The sequence below is a fragment of the Pristiophorus japonicus genome, chromosome 1, assembly GCF_044704955.1.
Source record: "Pristiophorus japonicus isolate sPriJap1 chromosome 1, sPriJap1.hap1, whole genome shotgun sequence".
Classification (NCBI taxonomy): Eukaryota; Metazoa; Chordata; class Chondrichthyes; family Pristiophoridae; genus Pristiophorus; species Pristiophorus japonicus.
This window is the reverse complement of record NC_091977.1, coordinates 481,857,850-481,880,288: the sequence shown is the minus strand read 5'-3', so window position 1 is coordinate 481,880,288 and position 22,439 is coordinate 481,857,850. Positions and strand designations below refer to the sequence as shown.

Genomic DNA, 22,439 nt, shown 5'->3' with positions numbered 1-22,439 from the left:
AGGGCCAAGACCATAAACTTAGTGGCGCCTCCCTGGGTAATTTGCTTAACTGTGAGCATGTATTACATCTGTGAACGCAGGACTCTAAGTTCGCATCGATGCCGGGCCACCACACGTGGGATCTGGCTATCGCTTTCATCATTACGATGCCTGGGTGGGCACTGTGGAGGTCATGGATGAAGGTGTCTCTGCCCTTCTTGGGGACCACTACTCTATTGCCCCACAGAAGGCAGTCTGCCTGTATAGACATTTCATCTTTGCGCCGCTGGAACGGCTTTATCTCTTCCAGCATTTCCACTGGGACACTGGACCAGCTCCCGTGAAGCACACAGCTTTTGACTAGAGATATTAAGGGGTCCTGGCTTGTCCAGGTTTTGATCTGCCGGGCAGTGACGGGTGATTGCTCACTCTCAAATGCTTCCATAACAATGGCTACATCTGCGGACTGTGCCATTTCCCCTGTGGTGGGCAATGGCAGCCTACTGAGAGCATCGGCGCAGTTTTCTGTGCCTGCCTGGCCTGTGGCGGATGGCATAGTTGTATGCGGACAACGTGAGCGCCCATCTCTGGATGCAGGCCGATGAATTGGTATTCATTCCTTTGCTCTCGGAAAACAGGGATATAAGTGGCTTATGGTCAGTTTCCAATTCAAATTTTAGCCCAAACAGGTATTGATGCATTTTCTTTACCCCATAGACACACGCTAACGCTTCTTTTTCAATCATGCTGTAGGCTCTCTCAGCCTTAGACAGACTCCTGGATGCCTAAGCAACTGGTTGCAATTTCCCGAAATCATTGGCTTGTTGCAATACACACCCGACGCCATATAACAACGCACCGTATGCTTGTACCAAACGCTTATATGGATCATACAACACAAGCAATTTGTTTGAGTATAACAATTTTCTCGCTTTTACAAAGGCATTTTCTTGGCTTTTGCCCCAAACCCATTCGCCCCCTTTTTGTAGTAAGACATGTAATGATTCTAGCAGGGTGCTGAGACCCGATAAAAAGTTACCAAATTAGTTCAAGAGTCCCAGGAACGACCGCAGCTCGTTCTGTGGCCTCGGTGCGTTCTCGATTGCCTCCGTCTTCACGTTGGTGAGCCGTCTGCTGCAATCCTCCTTCCAAAGAACTCCACTTCACGCACCAGGAAAACGCACTTCGAGCATTTTAACCTGAGCCCCACGTGGTTGAGCCGACTAACAACCTCTTCCAGGTTCTGCAGATACTTGACTGTGTTCCGACCTGTGACAAAGATGACATCCTGGAAGACCATGGTGTGCGGGACCGACTTCAGTAAACTTTCTATGTTTCTCTGGAATATCGCCGCCGCTGATCGGATTCCAAACGGGCACATGTTATAAGCAAAAAGACCTTTGTGCGTGTTGATGCAGGTGAGGGCCTTCGATGATTCCTCCAGTTCCTGCGTCATGTAGGCTGATGTCAGATCCAGCTTCGTGAATGTCTTTCCTCCCGCCAGCGTTGCAAAGAGGTCATCGTCTTTTGGAAGTGGGTATTGGTCCTGCAGGGAGAAATGATTGATATTTACTTTGAAATCTCCCTTGAGGACTGGGACAATAGGACTGGCCCACTCGCTGAACTCGATCGGTGAGATGATGCCCTCTCTTTGTAACCAGTCGAGCTCGATCTCTACCCTTTCTCTCATCATGTACGGTCCTGCTCGTGCCTTGTGATGGATGGATCGGGCCCCCAGAATTAGGTGGATCTACACTCTTGCTCCTTGGAATTTCCCAATGCCTGGTTCGAAGAGCGAAGGAAATTTGTTTAAGACCTGTACACACGAAGTGTCGTCAGCGGGGGATAGTGCTCGGATATCATCCCAGTTCCAGCATATTTTTCCCAGCCAGCTCCTGCTGAGCAGCGTGGGACCATCGTCCGGTAATACCAAGAGTGGTAGCTTGTCCACCGCTCCATCGTAGGAGACCCATACGGTAGCACTGCCGATTACAGGAATCAGTTCTTTCGTGTAAGTTCTTAGTTTCATGTGAATTGAAGTTAAAATTGGCCTTGAGGCCTTGTTGCACCACAACCTTTCGAAAGTCTTTTTGCCCATGATGGACTGGCTCGCGCCCGTGTCCAGCTCCATTGACACCGGGAGTCCATTTAGTTCAACCTTCAGCATTATTGGGGGACAATTCGTGGTGAATGTGTGCACCCCATGTACCTCTGCCTCCTCTATCAGAGGTTCTGTTTTGTTGTGTTCCTCCGTGGATCTGTCCTCCTCTGCAATGTGGTGGTTTGCAGGTTTAGCACGCCTAGCAGCTCGCCTGCATACTCATTGGAGGTGTCCCATTGTTCCACAGCCCTTGCAAATGTATCCTTTGAATCGGCATGAATGGAAACGATGATCACCCCCGCAGCGCCAACAAGGTGTTAATGGCCTTGCATTCATCACCCTTGATGGTGGCCTCTGAGACATCTGCGAACGTGTAGCTGCAGGTATGTGTGACCTGCCCTGTCCGTTATGATTCGAAAACAACATCACTTTGTTCACAGTACTTGTAGCAGCACTTGTGTGCTGAGAGATTTGCTTTCTATTGTCACTGGTCGCAATGAACGCCTGGGCTATCGCTATGGCCTTACTCAAGGTTGGGGTCTCTCCAGTCAAAAGTTTGCGAAGTATGGTTTCGTGGCCAATGCCAAGTACGCAAAAGTCTCTGAGCATGTGCTCCAAATGTCCTTCAAATTCGCAATGTCCTGCAAGGCGTCTTAGCTCGGCGACATAACTCGCCACTTCCTGGCCTTCAGATCTTTTGTCGGTGTAGAACCGGTGCCTCACCATCAGAACGCTTTCCTTCGGGTTCAAATGCTCTCGGACCAGTGTGCACAAACCGTCGTACGATTTCTCCGCTGGAGTGAGCAGATTCTTCATGAGGCCATAAGTTGGTGCCCCACAGAGAGTGAGGAGGATCGCTCTACGTTTGGCAGAGCTCTCTTCCCCATCTAGCTCGTTGGCCACGAAGTATTGGTCGAGTTGCCCCACAAACGTTTCCCAATCATGGGTATGCTATCTGTATCTCACAGCCAGTTGTAATGTATGGAGAAAGAGTCAGACTGAACACTGTGAGCTCAAAGTAAAGTGTGACCGTAGTCTTTTATTGCAGGTCTCCAGAGTGCCTCTCCAACCTGTGCAGCACTCTTAAGATACCTTGGGACTCCGGGGAATGAGTCCTCTGGTGGCTGTACAGAGTATATACAGGTCCAGATACATAACAGCAGGGGTCCCATCATGAGGGAAGCTTGGTGAATGAGGGAGAAGCATTCCTGCACCTTGTGGAAGCAAGTTGGTTGCCCGTCCCCAGACCCGCCTCCGTTAAAACCGGAAGTGGGCGGGTTGGAGGCGGATTGAAGTCAGATTGCCCCTTTTAAAAAAATATATTTTTCATTGTAACTTGATGGGAAACCAGCAGGAACTGCCCCTCCATTCCCCCAGCCCCCAAGAAAAAAAGTTGGAAGCTGACTGAAAGACCCCTACAGAAATTCAAGGGCTTTATTTTTTATTATATTGTTATTAATCTGTTAAATTTATTTCTACAGCAAGGTGCAAAATGAATCGGTCTTTAAACTGATGATGAAATTCAACAGGGTAGTTGCAGAGCATTTTGGTTAATTCTTGCCACTGGACCAAGACCCAGCTCTGTCAAGCCCGTGTGGTGGCTGGTGTGCAACGGCCACCACACGTAAAAAAAATCCACACACGGGCATCTTCCACCCTTCAGAATGTAATTCAGGACCTGGAATTTTAGGTCCTTCAATGGAACACCTGTGAACTTATTCTTTTTTCGTGTGGAAGCAAGTCATCCTCGTTTCGAGGGACTGCCTATGAGTGAGTGATTTCCAGAACAAGTGGCCACAATCTTAAAATGTAAGGTGGGCTATTTAGGAGTGAAATTAGGAAGAATCTTTTCACACAAAGGGTAGTGGAAATCTGGATCTTGCTTGCTCAAAATGCTGTGAATGTTGAGTCAATTGGAGCTTTCAGGACTCAGATCGATAGATTTTTATTAGGTAAGGGTATCAGAGGAAATTGTTTCTCTGCAATTACCCTGTTAAATTTCTTCATCAGTTTAAAGACCTATTCATTTTGAGCTTTGCTATATAAATACATTTAACAGGTTAATAACAATAGGCCAATTTTCCCCGGTCATTTGCGCCATTTTTTTGGCGCTGGCCACTTTTTTGGCGTAAGTTTTTAAATTAAAGTTTACCCAAGGAATCTGCGCAAACTAACTGAGTTAGTTACGATTTTTTTAAGGTTAGTTTTTTTTTACGTCTTATGGGGTGTTATCTCATGTCTGCAGCAGTTTTATCATTTTTCAAAGTTTGCCCCCAAAAAATTTATCCGAGGTCGGCGTATCTGGCCACTCCCGAAAAACCTTCTGGTGAGTTAAGAGAAAGCAGCGCACATTGAAAAATCGGCGCAGAAAGACGCCATTGTTTGTCATCGAAGTTTTGGAGGGCGATAAGAACACTTTAAATATGCATAATAATGATTATTTTTATTAACCTTACAACAGAGTAGATGGAAGTTTGATGGAATTTTAAACTTTTCATTTTTTTTAACTCACACTCCACCATCGAACATCTTCAAACAGGGCTGGAGGTTTGGAGCATCCGGCAGCAGAATCGGCACCACACCCGGACACAGGAACTCGGGGCTCAGCTGCAAAACAAGCCCGGGGGGGGGAAGGTGGTGATCGGAAGACTGCACTAGGCATCAAATTAACCCGGGGTTTTTTTGGTGGGGGGAGCGGGTGGCAGGTGCTGTTGAATGCGATCGGCCAAAATCACAAGACTGCAATGAGCCCAGGGGTATAGCGGGGTGGGGGCGAAGGTGCTGTTGAATGCGATTGGAAGTCACAAGACTGCAATGAACCCGGGAGAGTTGGGGTGGGAGGGCAGGGGGGAAGGTGCTGTTGAACGCGATCGGAAGAAATTACAAGACTGCAATGGGGGGTAGGTTCCCGATCACTGCGTTTGCTCAGACCTGGGTGTGGTCCATACAGAACTTGGGGAGAGAGAACAAAGAACCTGTCCTGCCTTCCTGCCATTTTGAGCTTCTTGCAAAGATAAAATTTAAGCATGGGGGCAATACTGACAATGCCACACATTGTGCGAGCATTCTACATCGTGGTGCTGCGGAGGAGACAATTGATTCGACGTCATTGCATGAGGAACCTCAGAGCCCGTAGGGTGCTGGGCAGGAGGCCGTACCCACCTCAGGTATCTCGAGTCAGACATTCGTACCTGAGTGATGCAGACTGTGTCAGAAGGCTGCGTTTCCACAAAGAAGTTGTAACTGAGATCTGTGAGTTGGTGAAACCAGACCTGCAACCTAGAGGCATCAGGAGGATGCTTTGTCAGTTGAAGTGAAGGTTACAGCTGCACTTTAATTCTATGCATCCGGATCCTTCCAAGCTACAACTGGGGATGTGTGCGCCATTTCTCAACATGCAACACATGTCTGCATTCGGCAGGTGACTGCTGCACTATATGCCTGGAAGAATGACGACATAAAGTTCCCCATGACCACCCAGGCAATGCATGACAGGGCTGTGGACTTTTCTGGGATTGCTGGCTTCCCAAATGTACAGGGCTGCACTGATTGTGCCCACATCACCTTGCAAGCACATTTGGAGGATTCCGAGATGTACAGGAACAGAAAAGGCTTCCACTCCATTTATGTACAGCTCGTGTGTGACGACATGCATCGCATCATGTCAGTCGATGCAAGATATCCTGGGAGCACCTATGATGCGTTCATCCTACGCGAGAGCGCTACATCTGCCATGTTTCAGCAGCAACCAGAAGGGCAGAGCTGGCTACTGGGAGACAAAGGGTACGGCCTGACCACCTGGCTCATGATGCCCCAACGCGTAACCCGGATGGAAGCTGACCGGGAATACAACATGTCGCACATTGCAACGCGCAGCATCATAGAGAGGACCATTGGCATCTTGAAACAGCGTTTCTGATGTCTGGACCATTCCAGAGGCAACTTGCAATACTCCCCTGAGATTGTCCGTCAGAGCACTGTTGTGTGCTGCATGCTGCATAACTTAGCCATCATGAGGCAGTGGCAGCTGGGAGTAGTAGATCCAGCTGCGGTGAGAGTGGCAGATGATGATGATGAGGAAGATGCAGATGATGAGCAGGAGGAGGACGAGGATGAGGAAGCCATTCAAGTACTTGAACCTGGAGCGCGACGTCGGAGGAGGACGGGCCATCGTGCCCCTTTAACGATTGCTCGAGCCTTGAGCCAGCAGCTCATCCGTGAATGCTTTGCTGTCTGAAGGCTCAGTGGCAAATATTCCACATGGACCATGTTTACTGTTTGGACCTGTTCCATAATGTTGTGTTGTGTTAATGGAACAAATGATGGAAATAATTCTAGTTTACTTCAAAAGTTGTGTTAATAATGGAACAAATAATGGAAATGATTCAGTTACAGGCAATGGCGCAATTTTTCTGGGGTTGGTATCAAGATTCTTCTTTCCAACTTTTCGGGTAATGCGCACGTGGTGAGGGGGGTGCGGGGGCAGGCGGCAATGTGGCGAGCCTGGCTTGTTGCTCTTTAGAGGCTGGTGTGGGGATTGGAGTGGGAGTGGCAGTTGATTCTCTCAATGTGCGCGGGGTCTGGGCGTGTTCCCTTTTATCAGCAGCTAACTCCAACATGCCGTCCCTCATGCGCCCTGACAGTGTCTCAACGACCTCCAACATTCCCTCCCTCATGTTGAGCAAAAGTGTCTCAATTACCTGCAATATTGCCTCCCTCATATTCACAGAGAGTGTTTGAACTATCTGTGACATTCCCTCCGTCATGGTCACAGACATGGTTTCAGCTGACTGAGATATTCCCTCACTCATGGTCCCAGACATCGTTCCCATTTCTCGTGAGAGTGTTGTTACTTTTCCCAACAGTCTCGATACATAGAAACATAGAAATATAGAAAATAGGTGCAGGAGTAGGCCATTCGGCCCTTCTAGCCTGCACCGCCATTCAATGAGTTCATGGCTGAACATGAAACTTCAGTACCCCATTCCTCCTTTCTCGCCATACCCCTTGATCCCCCTAGTAGTAAGGACTACATCTAACTCCTTTTTGAATATATTTAGTGAATTGGCCTCAACGACTTTCTGTGGTAGAGAATTCCACAGGTTCACCACTCTCTGGATGAAGAAGTTTCTCCTCATCTCGGTCCTAAATGGCTTACCCCTTATCCTTAGACTGTGACCCCTGGTTCTGGACTTCCCCAACATTGGGAACATTTTTCCTGCATCTAACCTGTCTAAACCCGTCAGAATTTTAAACGTTTCTATGAGGTCCCCTCTCATTCTTCTGAACTCCAGTGAATACAAGCCCAGTTGATCCAGTCTTTCTTGACAGGTCAGTCCCGCCATCCCGGGAATCAGTCTGGTGAATCTTCGCTGCACTCCCTCAATAGCAAGAATGTCCTTCCTCAGGTTAGGAGACCAAAATTGTACACAATACTCCAGGTGTGGCCTCACCAAGGCCCTGTACAACTGTAGCAACACCTCCCTGCCCCTGTACTCAAATCCCCTCGCTATGAAGGCCAATATGCCATTTGCTTTCTTAACCGCCTGCTGTACCTGCATGCCAACCTTCAATGACTGATGTACCATGACACCCAGGTCTTGTTGCACCTCCCCTTTTCCTAATCTGTCACCATTCAGATAATAGTCCGTCTCTCTGTTTTTACCACCAAAGTGGATAACCTCACATTTATCCACATTATACTTCATCTGCCATGCATTTGCCCACTCACCTAACCTATCCAAGTCACTCTGCAGCCTCATAGCATCCTCCTCGCAGCTCACACTGCCACCTAACTTAGTGTCATCCGCAAATTTGGAGATACTACATTTAATCCCCTCGTCTAAACCATTAATGTGAAGTGTAAACAGCAGGGGCCCCAACACAGAACCTTGCGGTACCCCACTAGTCACCGCCTGCCATTCTGAAAAATACCCATTTACTCCTACTCTTTGCTTCCTGTCTGACAACCAGTTCTCAATCCACGTCAGCACACTACCCCCAATCCCATGTGCTTTAACTTTTCACATTAAGCTCTTGTGTGGGACCTTGTCGAAAGCCTTCTGAAAGTCCAAATATACCACATCAACTGGTTCTCCCTTGTCCACTCTACTGAAAACATCCTCAAAAAATTCCAGAAGATTTGTCAAGCATGATTTCCCTTTCACAAATCCATGCTGACTTGGACCTATCATGTCACCTCTTTCCAAATGCGCTGCTATGACATCCTTAATAATTGATTCCATCATCTTACCCACTACCGATGTCAAGCTGACCGGTCAATAATTTCCTGTTTTCTCTCTCCATCCTTTTTTAAAAAATGGGGTTACATTGGCTACCCTCCACTCGATAGGAACTGATCCAGAGTCAATGGAATGTTGGAAAATGACTGTCAATGCATCTGCTATTTCCAAGGCCACCTCCTTAAGTACTCTGGGATGCAGTCCATCAGGCCCTGGGGATTTATCGGCCTTCAATCCCATCAATTTCCCCAACACAATTTCCCGACTAATAAGGATTTCCCTCAGTTCCTCCTCCTTACTAGACCCTCTGACTCCTTTTATATCCGGAAGGTTGTTAGTGTCCTCCTTAGTGAATACCGAACCAAAGTACTTGTTCAATTGGTCCGCCATTTCTTTGTTCCCCGTTATGACTTCCCCTGATTCTGACTGCAGGGGACCTACGTTTGTCTTTACTAACCTTTTTCTCTTTACATATCTATAGAAACTTTTGCAATCCGTCTTAATGTTCCCTGCAAGCTTCTTCTCGTACTCCATTTTCCCTGCCCTAATCAAACCCTTTGTCCTCCTGTGCTGAGTTCTAAATTTCTCCCAGTCTCCGGGTTCGCTGCTATTTCTGGCCAATTTGTATGCCACTTCCTTGGCTTTAATACTATCCATGATTTCCTTTGATAGCCATGGTTGAGCCACCTTCCCTTTTTTATTTTTACGCCAGACAGGAATGTACAATTGTTGTAGTTCATCCATGCGGTCTCTAAATGTCTGCCATTGCCCATCCACAGTCAACCCCTTAAGTATCATTCACCAATCTATCCTAGCCAATTCACACCTCATACCTTCAAAGTTAGCCTTCTTTAAGTTCTGGACCATGGTCTCTGAATTAACTGTTTCATTCTCCATCCTAATGCAGAATTCCACCATATTATGGTCACTCTTCCCCAAGGGGCCTCGCACAACGAGATTGCTAATTAATCCTCTCTCATTACACAGCACCCAGTCTAAGATGGCCTCCCCCCGAGTTGGTTCCTCGACATATTGGTCTAGAAAACCATCCCTTATGCACTCTAGGAAATCCTCCTCCACCGTATTGCGTCCAGTTTGGTTTGCCCAATCTATGTGCATATTAAAGTCACCCATTATAACTGCTGCACCTTTATTGCATGCACCCCTAATTTCCTGTTTGATGCCCTCCCCAACATCACTACTACTGTTTGGAGGTCTGTACACAACTCCCACTAACGTTTTTTGCCCTTTGGTGTTCTGCAGCTCTACCCATATAGATTCTACATCATCCAAGCTAATGTCCTTCCTAACTATTGCTTTAATCTCCTCTTTAACCAGCAATGCTACCCCACCTCCTTTTCCTTTTATTCTATCCTTCCTGAATGTTGAATACCCCTGGATGTTGAGTTCCCAGCCCTGATCATCCTGGAGCCACGTCTCTGTAATCCCAATCACATCATATTTGTTAACATCTATTTGCACAGTTAATTCATCCACCTTATTACGGATACTCCTTGCATTAAGACACAAACCCTTCAGGCTTGTTTTTTTAACACCCTCTGTCCTTTTAGAATTTTGCTGTACAGTGGCCCTTTTTGTTCTTTGTCTTGGGTTTCTCTGCCCTCCACTTTTCCTCATCTCCTTTCTGTCTTTTGCTTTTGTCTCCTTTTTGTTTCCCTCTGTCTCCCTGCATTGGTTCCCATCCCCCTGCCATATTAGTTTAACTCCTCCCCAACAGCACCAGCAAACACTCCCCCTAGGACATTGGTTCCGGTCCTGCCCAGTTGCAGACCGTCCGGTTTGTACTGGTCCCACCTCCCCCAGAACCGGTTCCAATGCCCCAGGAATTTGAATCCCTCCCTGCTGCACCACTGCTCAAGCCACGTATTCATCTGCGCTATCCTGCGATTCCTACTCTGACTAGCACATGGCACTGGTAGCAATCCCGAGATTACTACTTTTGAGGTCCTTCTTTTTAATTTAGCTCCTAGCTCCTTAAATTCGTTTCGCAGGACCTCATCCCTTTTTTTACCTATGTCGTTGGTACCAATATGCACCACGACAACTGGCTGTTCTCCCTCCCTTTTTAGAATGTCCTGCACCCGCTCCGAGACATCCTTGACCCTTGCACCAGGGAGGCAACATACCATCCTGGAGTCTCGGTTGCGGCCGCAGAAACACCTATCTATTCCCCTTATAATTGAATCCCCTATCACTATCGCTCTCCCACTCTTTTTCCTGCCTTCCTGTGCAACAGAGCCAGCCATGGTGCCATGAACTTGGCTGCTGCTGCCCTCCCCTGATGAGCCATCCCCCTCAACAGTACTCAAAGCAGTGTATCTGTTTTGCAGGGGGATGACCACAGGGGACCCCTGCACTACCTTCCTTGCACTGCTCTTCCTGCTGGTCTTCCATTCCCTATCTGGCTGTGGACCCTTCACCTGCGGTACGACCAACTCGCTGCACGTGCTACTCACGTCATTCTCAGCATCGTGGATGCTCCAGAGTGAATCCACCCTCAGCTCCAGCTCCGCAACAGGGTCCGTCAGGAGCTGGAGGCGGATACACTTCCCGCACACGTAGTCGTCAGGGACACTGGAGTCGTCCCTGAGTTCCCACATGCTACAGGAGGAGCATAACATGTGACCGAGCTTTCCTGCCATGACTTAACCCTTAGATAGGCAACAACAATGCTAAAGTTTACTCACTGTTATCGAAGAGAAGAAAGAAAAACTACTCACCAATCACCAGCCAATCACTTACCCCCTTGGCTGTGACGTCACCTTTCTATTTCTTTATACCTCATCACCCACCCCACTGATGGTGTCCAGGAGTGATTGCATAAGGTAAATGCTCTCTGCACTCATTACCATCATGTGAACCACATTTGTTAGATCCTGCACCTCAGGAGAGCGCAGTCGAGCTCTCCTTCCCCTCCTCAACCTGGGTGTGGCTCGCAGCATCCCAGTGGGACCTGCAGCCTCGGATGGTGGGGCCCTGGGTGTGCCTTGCTGCATCCCACTGGGACCCACAACCTCGGACAGTGGGGCCCTGGGTGTGCTTTGCTGCATCCCACTGGGACCCGCAACCTCGGACAGTGGGGCCCTGGGTGTGCCTCACTGCATCCCACTGGAACCCACAACCTCGGACAGTGGGGCCCTGGGTGTGCCTTGCTGCATCCCACTGGGACCCGCAACCTCGGACAGTGGGGCCCTGGGTGTGCCTCACTGCATCCCACTGGAATGCACAGCCTCGGACTGTGGGAAACCATGGAATGTCCCATCAGCACTCAAACCACTAGTCATGGAAGGGGATGGCACCTCAATGGGCGGTACCTGTACCTCCTCAAAAATGAGTACAATAGTGGGGACTTCATCCATCCCTCCCCCTCACCCCCATGTTCTTGGTCTGGACGGTGGGATTGGAAGATGTTCCCCTCTTCAGGCTCGTCCTCATATGAATCTTCTTCTGCATCGTCAGGGTTGGCCTCACGTTCTGCAAAATATAACAGAACAGACAAATGGTTAGCAGCTGAGGAGGGGGCAGGGTGGCATGAGTAGGCTCACACAGAGCAGGCTCATTTGAAGGACCACGATGAATGATAACACATTGCGTCAACCCAAGCATAACTGACGGAGACATCCCCATGATCCGAAGCATGGCTAGCCCGTGCAGTACTTAACATTTAGCAAAGCCAGACTGTGGAATTTGCAGGACTTACCCTCTCCCTCGAGTGTGGACCCAGCTTGTGCAGTGGTGGTTGCTTTTCTCCAGGCAGGTTCCATCAAAGCAATGACCCTCTCTTCCAAGGGTGTCAGTAGATGCAGATTTGCCAGGCCTCCTCCTATTCGAGTTCTTTCCCTTTTGTTATGTGCCACCTTCCTCTGCAAAGATGAAAATACAACTTTTTAGAGAGGGTGTCTTTCTGCTGGGTGGGACATATTGAAATTGCATTGAATAAATGAAAATATTACTTACACTAACTACTTGACCAAGGTCCTGTCATTTATTTTGCACTGGCCTCCAGATCTTGGGGTGGTCACCATTGCACAGTAATCTTCTGCACGTTGGTTCCAACATTTCTTCATTTCTTGGGTGGAACTTTTATGTGACCTCTGCTGGTGTCCACCTCCTGCCATCTGTCCTCAATCACAGTAACTAGTGCCTCCACTTCATCCTGTAAGAAATTCTTGGTCCTTGCACCGCGTTGCATCTTGTATTGCAGCTCCGATTTTTCCAATGTTCTCACACAGCACTCAACGTTCTCACACACACAACTGGCTCTTTAAAAATGGCCAATTGCAGACCGGGAGCTGTACTGCGCATGCGCGCCCATAGGAATAACGTCAAAAACGTCTCTTTTTTTTCCGCGCATGTGCAGAAGGTGCGGCATTGTTTTTACATGGCAGACAGCAGGCTCCGCCCCCCCCGAGGCGACTGAGCAGGCTGCGAGACACCAATTTTGAAAAATACAGCGGGAAAATTTGGCACAAATATTTTTGGACTATTTCTGGCCTAGAAAAACAGTTATAACTCTGGCAATACGCCAAAAAACAGCTTTGGGCAAAATTGAGCCCAATAGAATTAAAAATGGAGCTATGGCTGGGCAATGGAGTTGAGGTACAGATCAGCCATGATTGAATTGAATGGCCGAAGAGGACCGAGGGGATTGAATGGTCCTGTTCCTATGTTCTTATGTAAAACAATTATTAATCAAAGTTTATTCTCACCAAATGTAAGATGGTGGCCAAGATTTGGTAGATGCTGTCAATTTCCATGTCACTGAACCCGATGACTTTCATTGCATTCATTACGACCTTGAAGTTCGCCTTGTCATTGATCACAGACTGGAAATGGATCGAAGTGCATGTGGGGAAAATAAATTGGCAGAGTTAGCACCGAGCTATGTGGCAATGAATTATGTAAATGTTGAAAGGTACAGGGTATCAGGAGCTTAGCATTTGAGACAGAGGGAGATTCAGCTGTCTCAATCCTCAGAGGATTGATCTCACAGTAGCAGTTTTTAACCCAAAGGGTACTGGAAATGTGGAAATCACAACCCCAAAAAGGCTGTGGATGCTTGATCAATCGAAATTTTCAAGACTGAGATCGATAGGCTTTTGTTAGGTAAGGGTATCAAGGGATATGGATCAAAGCTGGGTGAATGGAGTTGAGGTATGGATCAGCCATGATCCAATTAAATGGCGGACCAGGCTTAAGGGGCTGAATGGCCTACTCCTTTTCCTATATTCCTTCCGTTGCATTCGTGCTGTAACTCCTGGAGTTTCAATCTTGACCTGTGGGGACGGAGCCTTCACCTGCCTCAAACTGATGTAGGAAGGAGCAAGGCTCGGGGTTGGGAACTCCTTAAACTAGGAGTTGCCATGTCCCCGGCCTCTCAGGGGCCTGGGAGATCATCAACATACTAGGCCGCTGAGTGGCGGATGTGGAGCCCAGCGGATGTGGAGCCTGGGTGTTCAGGCCTGGCTGCAGCCTGAACTGTTGAAAAGAGGGGAGGGGGCTAATTTCTTTGCTCAATAGTTTTACCAAAAAGCTCATGGGGGCAGCTCCAATGTTGCTAGTGAAGGGAATCCAGCAACCCCTCTCAGCACTGCACTGTGGGATGGGAACCAATGCAGGGAGACAGAGGGAAACAAAAAGGAGACAAAAGCAAAAGACAGAAAGGAGATGAGGAAAAGTGGAGGGCAGAGAAACCCAAGGCAAAGAACAAAAAGGGCCACTGTACAGCAAAATTCTAAAAGGACAAAGGGTGTTAAAAAAACAAGCCTGAAGGCTTTGTGTCTTAATGCAAGGAGTATCCGTAATAAGGTGGATGAATTAACTGTGCAAATAGATGTTAACAAATATGATGTGATTGGGATTACAGAGACGTGGCTCCAGGATGATCAGGGCTGGGAACTCAACATCCAGGGGTATTCAACATTCAGGAAGGATAGAATAAAAGGAAAAGGAGGTGGGGTAGCATTGCTGGTAAAGGAGTAGATTAATGCAATAGTTAGGAAGGACATTAGCTTGGATGATGTGGAATCTATATGGGTAGAGCTGCAGAACACCAAAGAGCAAAAAACGTTAGTGGGAGTTGTGTACAGACCTCCAAACAGTAGTAGTGATGTTGGGGAGGGCATCAAACAGGAAATTAGGGGTGCATGCAATAAAGGTGCAGCAATTATAATGGGTGACTTATAGATTGGTCTAACCAAACTGGAAGCAATACGGTGGAGGAGGATTTCCTGGAGTGCATAAGGGATGGTTTTCGAGACCAATATGTCGAGGAACCAACTAGGGGGGAGGCTATCTTAGACTGGGTGTTGTGTAATGAGAGAGGATTAATTAGCAATCTCGTTGTGCGAGGCCCCTTGGGGAAGAGTGACCATAATATGGTGGAATTCTGCATTAGGATGGAGAATGAAACAGTTAATTCAGAGACCATGGTACAGAACTTAAAGAAGGCTAACTTTGAAGGTATGAGGCGTGAATTGGCTAGGATAGATTGGCGAATGATACTTAAGGGGTTGACTGTGGATGGGCAATGCCAGACATTTAGAGACCGCATGGATGAACTACAACAATTGTACATCCCTGTCTGGCGTAAAAATAAAAAAGGGAAGGTGGCTCAACCGTGGCTATCAAGGGAAATCAGGGATAGTATTAAAGCCAAGGAAGTGGCATACAAATTGGCCAGAAATAGCAGCGAACCCGGGGACTGGGAGAAATTTAGAACTCAGCAGAGGAGGACAAAGGGTTTGATTAGGGCAGGGAAAATGGAGTACGAGAAGAAGCTTGCAGGGAACATTAAGACGGATTGCAAAAGTTTCTACAGATATGTAAAGAGAAAAAGGTTAGTAAAGACAAACATAGGTCCCCTGCAGTCAGAATCAGGGGAAGTCATAACGGGGAACAAAGAAATGGCGGACCAATTGAACAAGTACTTTGGTTCGGTATTCACTAAGGAGGACACTAACAACCTTCCAGATATAAAAGGGGTCAGAGGGTCTAGTAAGGAGGAGGAACTGAGGGAAATCCTTATTAGTCGGGAAATTGTGTTGGGGAAATTGATGGGATTGAAGACCGATAAATTCCCAGGGCCTGATGGACTGCATCCCAGAGTACTTAAGGAGGTGGCCTTGGAAATAGCGGATGCATTGACAGTCATTTTCCAGCATTCCATTGACTCTGGATCAATTCCTATCGAGTGGAGGGTAGCCAATGCAACCCCACTTTTTAAAAAAGGAGGGAGAGAGAAAACCGGGAATTATAGACCGGTCAGCCTGACCTCAGTAATGGGTAAAATGTTGGAATCAATTATTAAGGATGGCACAGCAGCGCATTTGGAAAGAGGTGATATGATAGGTCCAAGTCAGCATGGATTTGTGAAAGGGAAATCATGCTTGACAAATCTTCTGGAATTTTTTGAGGATGTTTCCAGTAGAGTGGACAAGGAAGAACCAGTTGATGTGGTATATTTGGACTTTCAGAAGGCTTTCGACAAGGACCCACACAAGAGATTAATGTGCAAAGTTAAAGCACATGGGATTGGGGGTAGTGTACTGACATGGATTGAGAACTGGTTGTCAGACAGGAAGCAAAGAGTAGGAGTAAATGGGTACTTTTCAGAATGGCAGGCAGTGGGGTACCGCAAGGTTCTGTGCTGGGGCCTCAGCTGTTTACACTGTACATTAATGATTTAGACGAGGGGATTAAATGTAGTATCTCCAAATTTGCAGATGACACTAAACTGGGTGGCAGTGTGAGCTGCGAGGAGGATGCTATGAGGCTGCAGAGTGACTTGGATAGGTTAGGTGAGTGGGCAAATGCATGGCAGATGAAGTATAATGTGGATAAATGTGAGGTTATCCACTTTGGTGGTAAAAACAGAGAGACAGACTGTTATCTGAATGGTGACAGATTAGGAAAAGGGGAGGTGCAAAGAGACCTGGGTGTCATGGTACATCAGTCATTGAAGGTTGGCATGCAGGTACAGCAGGCGGTTAAGAAAGCAAATGGCATGTTGGCCTTCATAGCGAGGGGATTTGAGTACAGGGGCAGGGAGGTGTTGCTACAGTTGTACAGGGCCTTGGTGAGGCCACACCTGGAGTATTGTGTACAGTTTTGGTCTCCTAACTTGAGGAAGGACATTCTTGCTATTGAGAGAGTGCAGCGAAGGTTCACCAGACTGATTCCCGGGATGCGGGACTGACCTATCAAGAAAGACTGGATCAACTGGGCTTGTATTCACTGGAGTTCAGAAGAATGAGAGGGGATCTCATAGAAACGTTTAAAATTCTGACGGGTTTAGACAGGTTAGATGCAGGAAGAAAGTTCCCAATGTTGGGGAAGTCCAGAACCAGGGGTCACAGTCTAAGGATAAGGGGTAAGCCATTTAGGACCGAGATGAGGAGAAACTTCTTCACCCAGAGAGTGGTGAACCTGTGGAATTCTCTACCACAGAAAGTTGTTGAGGCCAATTCAATAAATATATTCAAAAAGGAGTTAGATGAAGTCCTTACTACTAGGGGGATCAAGGGGTATGGCGAGAAAGCAGGAATGGGGTACTGAAGTTGCATGTTCAGCCATGAACTCATTGAATGGCGGTGCAGGCTAGAAGGGCCGAATGGCCTACTCCTGCACCTATTTTCTATGTTTCTATGTTTATATGTGTGGGCATTTTAAAGTCAGTTGACAAACCTCACCAAGATTTGTACAATATTCCTAATATTCCATGAGATCCTACTACAGTCCTGATATCATGTGAGGTCCTACCACAGCCCTGATATCCCATGGCCGCCTAACACAGTCCTGATATCTCATGGCCGCCTAACACAGTCCTGATATCCTGTGAGGTCCTACCACACCACAGTGTTGGAGATGTCATGTAGAACCAACTAAATATGTTAGTTCTGAACCAATATCGAAACTAAAAAAAAATTGAGGTCAAAGCGTTTTTTTAGGACGAGAGATTTACTTAATGACAAACTTGAAAGTAAGAAGGTTCTTAGTCTCACATTAAATAGAAAGCTTTCGGAACTTAAAAAAAAATTAATGCTTAAGATTTATTGTCCATCCGTAGTTGCAATTGAGAAGGTGGTGTTGGGCTTTCTCCAACCACTGCAGTCCACGCAATGAAGGTACTCCCATAGCGCTGTTTGGAAGAGAGTTCTAGGATTTTGACCCAGTGACGAGGAAGGAATGGCAATATATATGCCGAAGTCAGGATGCTGCGTGACTGGGAAGGGAATTGGGAAGTGATGGTGTTCCCATGCCCTTGTACTTCTAGGTGGTGGAGATTCCGGGTTTCGGAGATGCTATCAAAGAAGCCTTGGTGAGTTACAGCAGTGCATCCTGTAGATAGTACACACTGCAGCCACGGTGTGCCAGTGGAGGAGAGAGTGGATGTTTAAGTCAGTGATCTCGTAATCTCATTCACAAAGGCCGCAAGCATAGCTGGTCTGAGAGGCCAAGGGATTGTAATTAAGGTCAAATCATTACTGGCAGGATAGAGGTTATGTTACTTGACTAGTAATCCAGAGGTCTGAACGTATGATCCTAGAAAATCATGAGCTCAAAGTCCATCATGGCAGTTTGACAATTTGAATTCACTTTATTGAAAAAAATCTGGAAATAAAATGCTGGTATCAGTAAAAGTGACCATGATTTTCGTTAAAAACCCAACAGATTCACTAATGTCCAGTAGGGCGTGAAACCTGCTATCCTTACCTGGTCTGTCCTACATGTGACTCCAGTCCCACATCAGCATGGTTGAATGACAAGGCTGAGGGGCTGAACAGCCTACTCCTGTTCCTATTGGTCATATATTCCCCTATCCGGGATACTCCCATAGGATAAGGAGTGAATGGCATCAGAGCGTCCCCACTGCAGTTGAGCCAGTGGAGAGAGTTTGTGGAAATTTGGGGCCTCCATCTCTTACACCCTCAATAATTGCTGACATCAAGAAGCTCCTTCTTGAATTTGCTCTCCAACCTCCACTGCCTTCCTGGGTGGTGTGGTCCCCATACTCACCACCCTCTGTAAATTAGTTTGTTCTAAACTGTCCGTTCACCTTCCCTCTCCTGAGCTTGAGTCCATGTGGTTCTGGCAAGCTTTATTATTAGGGTCAGTTTCTCCGTACCCCAGTAGAATGTTGGTAAAATGTATCAACCTTGGCTCAACATAGAAACATAAAAACATAGAAAATAGGTGCAGGAGTAGGTCATTCGGCCCTTTGAGCCTGCACCACCATTCAATTTGATCATGGCTGATCATGCAACTTCAGTACCCCATTCCTGCTTTCTCTCCATACCCCTTGATCCCTTTAGCCGTAAGGGCCACATCTAACTCCCTTTTGAACAGTAGCACTCTTTTCAGCCTCTTGTTCAAGCCCCATTCCAGAGACTTTAGCACATAATCCGGGTTGACAATGAGGGAGTGCTGTACTGTTGGAGGTGCTGTCTTTCAGCTGGATGGAAGAGTTCCCATGACACTATCTGAAGAAGAGTAGAGGGGGAGTCCTGATGAGCATTTATCCCTCAACCAATATCACAAATAAAAGATTATCTGGTTGTTTATCTCATTGCAGTTTGCGAGACCTTGTGTGCTCTAATTGGATGCTATGCTTCCCTAAATTCCAAGAGTGACTACACTTCAAAGGTAATTCATTGGCTGCAAAGTTCTTTGGGTTGTCTTGAGGGTGTGAAAAGTGCTATATAAATGCAAGTTCTTTCTTTAATCTTCAATAAGATTCCATCAGGACCTCCTTTTCATAAGTTTCCATATTACTCGCCTCTTCAGTCCTTCTGTTGAGCTCAGGTGCCGAATGCTCAGTTTTGAGCCAATCAGCCAAACTGCCCTTGGCACTTTGCACCTCCTCAGGAGAGGAGCATCATCACACAAACTCGCTGAACCAAGAGATCTCAGATTGCATGTGTCGAGTTCAGGATAATCTGCAAACATCTCTGAGAATGGGAGGCCCAGTGAGTTTCAACACCAACACGTAGAGAGTAGTGGGTCTATATCCGTGACCCTTCACACCATTGTGTTCAGCTACAGAGGTTCATTGGCGCATGGAATGTTTTGCCACAGGAAGAGGTTGAGGCAGGGATCATTGCATCTTTTAAACAGAAATTGAGAAATATGTGAAGCAAAGGTAAATACAGGAGAGAGTGAAGCACTGGCATTAGTTTCAGATTCCTCTAGCAAAGAGCTGGCATAAACACAGATACAGAGCTGGGCCTCCTTCTGTGCTGTAAATTTATTTAGTTCTGTGGTATAAGAACCATCAGGTCAAGAAAAGAGTATTTAGTCCATCAAAGTTCATCCTCTTGTACCCTAACTTTCCCATTATTGCCTCTTCTTCTAACTCATTCTTTCCTAGGCAGTCAAAACTGTGGAACTCTTTAATTCCCTCAGTTTTCCTTCCTCTTATAGTCTACAGCCCTTTAAAATCAAAGCTGAATGCCACGCAGACAATTAGCTTCTCTCCTTGCTAGAGTTCAACATCATGGGCCTCAGGCCGTGGGCACGGGCTTTCTCAGTAATACTAAAACAAGAGAGGATCAGAGTGATGCTGAGCAGAGGCTGGACAGCACGAGTAGAAGATAGGTCATAATTCTCCGAAACTTCCTCGCAACTAATGATGATCATCATCGTAGGCAGTCCCTCAAAATTGAGGAAGACTTGCTTCCACTCTAAAAGTGAGTTCTCAGGTGGCTGTACAATCCAATACGGAATTACAGTCTCTGTCACAGGTGGGACGGACAGTCGTTGAAGGAAAGGGTGGGTGGGGAGTCTGGTTTGCTGCAGGTTGCTTCCGCTGCCTGCGTTTGTTTTCTGCATGCTCTTGGCGACGAGACTCCAGGTGCTCAGCGGCCTCCCGGATGCTCTTCCTCCACTTAGGGCGATCTCGGGCCAGGGATTCCCAGGTGTCAGTAGGATTTTGCATTTAATCAAGGAGGCTTTGAGGGTGCCCTTGAAATGTTTCCTCTGCCCACCTGGGGCTCGCTTGCCGTGTAGGAGTTTCGAGTAGAGCTTTGGGAGTCTTGTGTCGGGCATGCGGACAATGTGGCCCACCCAACGGAGCTGGTCGAGTGTGGTCAGTGCTTCGATGCTGGGGATGTTGGCCTGATCGAGAACACTGACGTTGGTGCACCTATCCTCCCAGGGGATTTGCAGGATCTTCCGGAGATATCGTTGGTGGTATTTCTCCAGCGATTTGAAGTGTCTGCTGTGTATGGTCCACGTCTCTGAGCCATACAGGAGGGCGGGTATCACTACAGCCCTGTAGACCATAAGGTTGGTGCCAGATTTGAAGGCCTGATACTTGAACACTCTCTTCCTCACTGGAGGCGGTGTTGGACCTCGTCGTCAATGTCTTCCCTTGCTGATAGTAGGCTCCCGAGGTATGGAAAGTGGTCCATGTTGTCCAAGGCCGCACCATGGATTTTGCTGACCGGGGGGGGGCAGGACTGTGTGGCAGGGTCAGGTTGGTGGAGGACCTTTGTCTTACGGATGTTTAATGTAAGGCCCATGCTTTCGTACGCCTCGGTGAAGATGTTGACGATGGCTTGGCATTCAGCCTCTGTATGTGCGCAGACACAAGCGTCGTCCACGTACTATAGTTCGATGACAGAGGATGGGACGATCTTGGATCTAGCCTGGAGGCGACGAAGGTTGAACAGGTTCCCACTGGTTCTACAGTTTAGTTCCACTCCAGCGGGGAACTTGTTGAACGTGTGATGGAGCATTGCAGCGACGAAGATCGAGAAGAGGCTTGGCATGATGACGCAGCCCTACTTGACCCCAGTCCGGATGTGAATTTGGTCTGTGGTGGACCTGTTGGTCAGGATCACGGCTTGCATGTCATCGTAGAGCAGGCAGAGGAGGGTGACAAACTTTTGGGGGCAGGCGAAACGGAGGAGGACGCTCCATAGTCCCTCACAGTTAACGGTGTCAAAGGCCTTTGTGCGGTCAAAGAAGGCCATGTACAAGGGTTGGTGCTGTTCCCTGCATTTTTCTTACAGTTATCTCACCGTGAAACTTCCTCGCAACTAATGAGGCTCCACATCGGCAACGGTACCTCACAAAATAACGTTATGAAGCCAAAGGTGACAATCATTTTGCATGCGGCAAAATTTCACTAACAGCAATGAGCTAAACGACCAGTTAATCTGTTTGTTTTTTTGTAATATTGGTTGAGGGAGGAATATTGATCAGGACACCATGACAGAGGTCCACTAGGGTGAGCTGCTTGTGTGCTGCGGAACCAGACTCCATACTTCTTGGGGAAGAAGGAAGAATGGAAGAGATAATAGTGGATCATAGTAATGGGTGAGAAAGTCGAAGTTAACTTTCAACTTCGCTGCTTGGTCAGTAACTTGCAGAGCAGATTGGTCGTCCGGATGGTAAAAAAACCAGGTGGGTTCGCACAATTGAGTGCTGATACTTGCTGTTATTTCCAAACTATTGTCTAATTAGCAGCAATAGACTGTGTGGTGGTTCACCGGCCATCTACTTAAGTACAACCAAATTAGGAAAGGAGTAAAAATATTGTTTTTCTTTTCTGTAACCAAATCCTTTCTCATAACAGAAGTTGCACACAGCAGCAGGACAGGGCAGGTACTGAATGTTGCCTCTTCAGACATCTCCTCATCTCCATTGTGGACCTGCCTAGATCCTGGGCTGTGCATTCCTTTTAGCATTGCTTGTTGGTAGGTCACATTCCTTACTTCAGTGCAAAAGCCTCAACTGAAGTCGAATGACCGAAATTGGTGGCCTTACCGCCCACTGTCGCCGACTGCCGGCGGGAGCGGAGTACCGCTGGGATCCGCCCGCTGATGGTCGCTGGCGGCCAAGTCACGTAAGTGACCTCCCACCTGATGAGCTGCCATATTGGTGACGGCGGGAGTCATCAACAGCGGGGGGAAGGACTGCTGCATGGAGGCAAGTCTAACTCCGATGGTAAGTATGAAGACCTGCAAAAAATGGTTAGTGAACATGTTTTAATTTTTTTTTCTTTCAGCGTTTTACCTGTAAGGGGTCCCCTGAAGGTGTTCCAGTGTTTGTTTTGTGAAGATTTTCATTTTTCAGTGTTCCCCCCTCCCTGG

The 22,439-nt window shown here is 47.4% G+C and overlaps 1 protein-coding gene across 1 annotated transcript in view; it reads right to left on the bottom strand.

Annotated features, from left to right (window-relative positions):
* The window catches only part of LOC139276891 (unconventional myosin-Id-like), a 168,311-nt gene that overhangs the window by 114,801 nt on the left and 31,071 nt on the right, over positions 1 to 22,439 (bottom strand). Inside the window, exon 7 of the mRNA XM_070894890.1 lies at positions 13,053 to 13,169. Coding sequence (XP_070750991.1) covers positions 13,053 to 13,169 — 117 coding nt within the window. The remainder of the gene's footprint in view (positions 1 to 13,052; positions 13,170 to 22,439) is intronic.